This window comes from Phalaenopsis equestris, unplaced genomic scaffold, assembly GCF_001263595.1.
Source record: "Phalaenopsis equestris unplaced genomic scaffold, ASM126359v1 Scaffold000203, whole genome shotgun sequence".
Taxonomy (NCBI): domain Eukaryota; kingdom Viridiplantae; phylum Streptophyta; class Magnoliopsida; order Asparagales; family Orchidaceae; genus Phalaenopsis; species Phalaenopsis equestris.
In genome coordinates, this window is record NW_018164645.1 from 1,421,459 (window position 1) to 1,428,171 (window position 6,713).

A 6,713-nucleotide genomic window follows, 5' to 3' on the forward strand; every position below is an offset into this window, starting at 1 on the left:
AAGAGTTTTGGCGGGACCCCAGTAGCAAATCCCAGGCTCCATTAACAATTCTTCCACTTGGAAACTGGGACACGAACTGCACCATATCCTGACTCCAGCATCTGGCTCCATCATCTGTTGGTTGTGACATCCTTCACCTCTGCAACTCGAACCCCTTTTTTTAAGTTAGAAAATCAACTGAAGTTGAGCACAACTTCAGTTTCTCAAGTGTAACACCCTTGATCAACATATCAACAGGGTTCGTGCTTCCACAAATTTTCTCAAATAGCAACTGTCCGTCATCTACCAGTGATCGAATAGGGAAAAGAAAAAGCAAAGGCTGCTGCCCCCCTGATATTTTTTTCTTTCCTTTAGCTCTCGGTTAGGAGAAGAGAGAGAGAGAGAGTAAGAGAGAGGAGGAGAGAAGCTTGAAGTTTTTATTCCTTTTTTCTTCTTCGCCTGTTGGCATCTTCTTGGTGTGACTCTCGGTTTAGAGAGAGAGAACAGGAGGAGAGAGAAAGAGAGAGGGAGAGGGAGATGGAGAGGGAGAGGGAGAGAGAGTGTGTGTTTTATTGTAAACATCAGTGATCGATGGATGTTATTCCTCAAGCTAATAAAATCCTCTGCAACTTCGTGGTCTTATGCAATTTGCTGAACCACGTAAATCTTGTATCGCCTTTTTTCTGGTGTAATTTTTCTCGATCTGATTTTTCACTTTATTGCCGTCGTTTTTCACAACATTACATACATTCCTTTCAATTCCTACATATCTACATATCTACAACCTTAACTTTACTTTTTATATTCATATTACCCAAATCTTCATTGTCACATAAAAATACCATTATTTTAACATTTAAGTGGTGAAATACATTTCATGCATAGGTAAGGTGACCATGTGTAAAAATTGAAGTTTAGGTGTTAGATAAGTAAATACATGGAATTGAGTGGTATGTATGTAAATTTTCCATAAAATTAAAGTTGTTGTCTTAGGAAGAAAAATGGGTAGACCTAAAAGTAATATGGATAGAAATTGTTTCGTATGATTTGTGAAAGACATGCTTAGGTAACACAACAATGAAGAATGGTGAAATGATGTCCCAAATGCGAGGGATATGAGGATGATGTCTAGACTGGAAAATAGTTTGAAAAACTAATTCTAGGAACTCATGGATGAATTATTATAATGTTTATTTGAAAAAGAGCTGATAATATCAGGATGAATTAAATAAACTTATAGGTATTAATAATAGTATGAAATATAACAGGATATACAATGGTGGAAGAGGAGATTAAAATGTGTTGTTAAGAAATGAAAATAGTACCAGCTTAAAAACTAGAGCTTCAAAAAATAAGTGAAGTTTTCTTTTGTTAGGATGAAAGATATGCCATTTAACAAAAGTTGTAACTTAATTTAAAATTTATAGAACATTTGTCTGCATAGCATAGAGTAGTTTTTATGAATGTAAATTGTAGGAGTATGAAAAAGATGATTTAAAAAAATATTTTCTCATTGATAAACTGGTGTAACAATCAGAATGCGAAGGTGTTAATCTTTCATATTGTTATTGGCACTTGAGCCAACTTGATGTGAGAAGATAGTTTATTTAAAAGATTACCATAGAAAATTTTGAAGCCTGGTAATACATTTTTATAGGGAGTGTTGAGAGTTAGGTCTAAAAGATTATTAAGCAAACGAATATGTTTTTAAAGTGTTGTAAAAATGTAAAATTGCTGTCCGCTTACTATGATACAAAAAAGTAATAGTTTCACATATAGTGTAACAAATAAAAGATGTCTTATGATGAATTGTATATTTTACTAGGCATTAAGGATAAGAGTGATATAATATAGCGAAGTAAAATATAAGAGATATGAGAGTTTGATCAAGTTAAATACATTTAAAATGAGGATAATTTGATTTTATTGAATAAATTAATGAACGATGAAAATGATACCAGAGAAATTGTTTAATTTAGGTCTTGAAGAAGAAATTATTTTGGGAGTATAACGAACAACATAGTCTATATTATAATTTAATCCAAAAAAATGTAAGATGCGTAAGTTTTGAGGTATACTTAGAATTAAATCATCGAATTAATAATAAAAGATGTCTTTTGATAAAAAAAAGTATTAGTTTCACATATAGTGTAGCAAATAAAAGATGTCTTATGATGAATTGAATATTATACTAGGCATTAAGGATAAAGAGTGATATAAAATAGCAAAGTAAAAGATAAGAGATGTGAGAGTTTGATCAAGTTAAATGCATTTAAAATGAGGATAATTTGATTTTATTGAATAAATTAATGAACAATGAAAATGATACCAGAGAAATTGTCTTGAAGAAGAAATCATTTTGGGAGTAGAATGAACAACATAATAGTAGTCTATATTATAATTTAATCCAAAAAAAATGTAAGAGGATTAAGTCTTGAGGTATACTTCTCAGAAATAAATCATCAAATTGATAATAAAAGACGTCTTTTGATACAAAAAAAGTAATAGTTTCACATATAGTGCAGCAAATAAAAAATGTCTTATGATGCTTGTATATTATACTAGGTATTAAGGATAAGGAGTGGTATAAAATAACTAATTAAAAGATAAAGAGATATAAGAGTTTGATCAAGTTAAATGCATTTAAAATGTGGATAATTTGATTTTATTGAATAAATTAATGAATGATGAAAATGATACAAGAGTAATTTTTTAATTTAGGTCTTGAAGAAGAAATCATTTTGGAAGTAGAACGAACAACATAATAATAGTCTGTATTATAATTTAATCCAAGAAAAAGGTAGAGGCATAAGTCTTGAGGTATATTTCTCAGAATTAAATCATCGAAGTAATAATAAAATGAAATAATAACTATTGTAATAACCCTAAAGAAATATGTCAGATTAAAACCATCAAACGGTCAAAGTAAGGCCATTAAAAATCATACAATGCTACAAGTAGCATTATATTACAAGTCCTCCCTCTACCGATTCAACATGAACAAGTAATCTCAGTTCATAATTTAGGCATGTAAAAGTCTTATCTATTTATCATTGAGAGGTTCTTTATTTCACTCATTGTTGTAGTTAATTGCTTTCTTTTATGCCTCATACTAAAAATAAGGAGTTGGGTGAGAGGTGTCGGAGCATAAGCGATGATGGCAGAACAATGGTAATGATACAATAGCTGTGACACAATAGTATTGGTAGTTGGTGTGATGGGCATGTAGCGTGCAAGTGCGATTTTAAGGCTGTGTGATTCTTCTCATATTTGGTTTGCTTTTGTTTTGGTATAGTAAACATTTTTTTAATTTTGTGTATAAAGTTTATAACTAAAAATTTTAAAATTGTATGAACTCCAATTTTTTGGGCTTTGGCTTAGGAAGCACCTCTTCTAAACTGCATTAAAATTGTGTTAATGAGAACTTGAGATGTACCACACACCCATTAAGTTATACATGTCTTTTGGTAAGCATAAAGCGTATATCCTTTTCACTTTTTTTTCTTTATGCAAGTTACCATTGAGGCGCATTTTTAATTTAAAAAGTTTAAACCATGGCCTTTCATATGAAATTATTTTATATTATTTTTTTATTTCTCTCATGCAATTAAGAGAGATGCTTCCTAAGTCAAATGCCATTTTATCCTCTCACAATGAGGTGGTTTTCAAACCCTTAAAATTTCGAAGTTCTAATTATCAGCGATTCTTGTCAACCAAAATAGTGTTGAAAGGGATAGAGGAATAAGAAAAGAAGTGAGATGACTATGAAGAAGAAAAAAACTTAAAATATGGAGAGAAGCATTAAAAATAATTGCTTGGTTGCCACCATCTCCTTGATTCTATATGGTGGAAGGTGTGATTTGAGGTAAATTCCAATCAGGCTGATTATCAGCGCTTTGGGCTAAAACTAAGGGGCTGTTTGGCTTGCTGAAAAAGGAATGTAGTGTATAAGAAATATAGTGAATAGTAATTGCAGTGTATTGAAAAATAAATATTATTATTTAGATGAATACAATGTAAATACATGAATTTGTAATTTTGTGTTTGGGTTAGGATAATGGATAAGGAATGCAGTTTAAAACATTTGAGCGGAGGGCAATCTATGGTGGCCGACAATGGTTGGGCAAGGGCTCTGGCGGGCTTCAAGCGGAGGATGGATTCCGTCATGTGTATAATATTTGGATGGCTAGAGCATAGGATGGTAAGTGGCTGGAGCTTGTACGAGAAATCAACCAAAAAAAGGGGTAAATAAAATTAATATCATAGCATATAGAAGATAGTTGGTTTGAACAAATGGAACATGGAGAGGATGATTTATAAAGGCTGTTGCTAATAGTTGGGATAAACTTATTAATAATGATGATAATGACATGTAATTATTATTTGCAAATCATAGTCAAGCTAGTCATATCTATTTACATGTGGCTTGGATTAAAATTGTGATCAAAATGGCTCAAAAGTCTTTTATGTGTTCTGGATTGAATTTGTGGTTTAAATGGGCCAAAAGTTTTTGTATTGCTGAAGCACATGCAGCAATTGAAATTCAAACAGAAACATGAATTCTTAATTGAAAAATCTAATGATAGCAATGGATGGAAGCCATCTGGTAAACTCTAAAAGTATACCCGGCCTAATTTTAACATGGGTTGGGGTTTTGATAAATCAGATACCTATGATGATGGAGTGCCAGAGGGATCCCAACCACAAGTTCTTCTTGATTGTACGCGTTGAAGTTGATTATTTAGATATTTTAATATGCTTACATTTGAATAAATTAAAATTAATTGATTTTGTGATATTTTTTTTTAAATATTTTATGCTTACACATCAATTTACTTAATATATCAAAGATAATTACTTACATTAATATATTATTGTGTATATCTTAGTATCAAATCTACAAAAAAACCAACGGCCAACTCACTCCAGCGGGTCTGCAATCTGATAAAAACCAACAACGGCCAACTCACTCCAGCGGGTCTGCAATCTGAGCTCAAGTCAACATGGGCACTGGGCTAATGCATGTTTAAATTTATAAATTCTAATTGCTATGAAAATAATGATTTGTTTTGTGCCTCGTGAGTTGCTTGGAAGTATAAAACGTGGTTTAGAATGTGATGTTTTGTTATCATTCATTTTTTATGAGAAAAATATAAAAATGTCTTATTACGCTGATTTTGATTCTGTTTAAGTTCTTTCTTTTTTTTAATTTAATTTTGAACTTTATAGTGATTGTTTGACGGATTCACAGTGATCTGATAAAATTTGAAGACTAATTAAATGCTGGGAACTTGGGATGCTTTCATCAGGGTGGTGGGTGAAATCCTCGTTATTGCAAAACCTGATTTATATTCTCGTCACTACGTGGGAGAATTAATGAAATTTGAACTTCCCATATTCGAATGTTTATATAATTTGCATTCAATGGTGAACTTTTTCTGTACGTTGTCATAAATTTCGTACTAAAAATTAAATTTTATGTAGGCCCGTTATTTCAGTAGAAAGTAGAATATACTCTCATCTCATTCTCTATTAATGTAAAAGTTTTCTTTGTACCTCGGTTTGTGGCTCTTTGACTACTACTGATGTAATAAAATTGAATTCATTCATTCGAGTCTCAACTTTTGTTCAAATTACAGATGCATGAAGGAGGATATGATCAAAAAATGAACGAAACAGTTAGTGTGGTGACAGCAAAGACCACTGAAATTGGGCAGAAGACATGGGGAATCATGAAAGGGGTCATGGCAATGGCTTCACAGAAGGTCGAGGAATTCACAAAGGAAGGGAGCAACTGGAAAGCTGATGATAGACAGCAGACTAATGGCCTGAAGAATGCCTATTATCATGACTTTGGAGGGAAGGGCAGTGGTGGCTTGCCCAACGAACATTCAAGGGGACAATACAATTCTACGAGCACGTGGGATGACTGGGACGAGAAGGATAGGAAAGGCGGGCCTGGGAAGAGTCGTCAAAATGGCGATGATTGGGCTGGGTGGGACGATGTGAAGGATGAGGACTCTGACGAAGATGATAAGCACCGCCACAGCTCGTCGGGAAAGGGCGTTAAATCTGGTTCTCGGTGGAGTGATGGTGGTTTCCATTAGTACTCTTTGCTTCTCTTTCAAGGTTTTTTGTTTCTTAATATAAAGATCTGTGAGAAAAGGATTGGGGACCTCTAGACCAATAAATATTATTGTATATGAAACTTGGTCTTGTATTTTGTTTCCTGATTCCTTGACCCCCTTGTTTTTAATGTTTTGATACCTGAACGTGTCCGTGCTGAAAGGCTAGTTGGTGCTTAATATTTATGATGATAAAATTGTAATTTTGGATTTTTTGAATTTGACATGTGTGGGTTACCGTTTGCTTATTATTGTTGTTATTATTCTCAAAATAGGTCATAATTGTGTATTGCACTGAAGTTTTTTTTGTCAAATACTTGTGAAGTATTATCTCTGGCTTAGGATGAATAGTGTAGCATTACTCTTGCCAAATATAGAGGCTTAAATGTATTAGAGTTACTTGTGAGTATATTCCATGAAACTTTAATGAATGTGGAACTAGTTATTAATAGCCTTGAGGTTATTGATAAAGACTTCATATTTTACAACTTTTACATACAAACCGCACAACTTTTGCATATTTTGGCACCTAAATTTTGTTTTTTACATGTATATCAACCTAATCTTTCATATTAAATAAGAATATATAACTATTTTGATTCTTAAAAT

General features: G+C 32.5%; 1 protein-coding gene across 1 annotated transcript in view; it reads left to right on the plus strand.

Annotated features, from left to right (window-relative positions):
- The window catches only part of LOC110022867 (probable ADP-ribosylation factor GTPase-activating protein AGD6), a 20,826-nt gene extending 14,474 nt beyond the window's left edge, over positions 1-6,352 (plus strand). Inside the window, exon 3 of the mRNA XM_020721996.1 lies at positions 5,619-6,352. Within this exon, the coding sequence (XP_020577655.1) occupies positions 5,619-6,086 (468 nt within the window). The 3' untranslated portion in view covers positions 6,087-6,352. The remainder of the gene's footprint in view (positions 1-5,618) is intronic.
- The last annotated feature ends 361 nt before the right edge of the window (positions 6,353-6,713 follow it).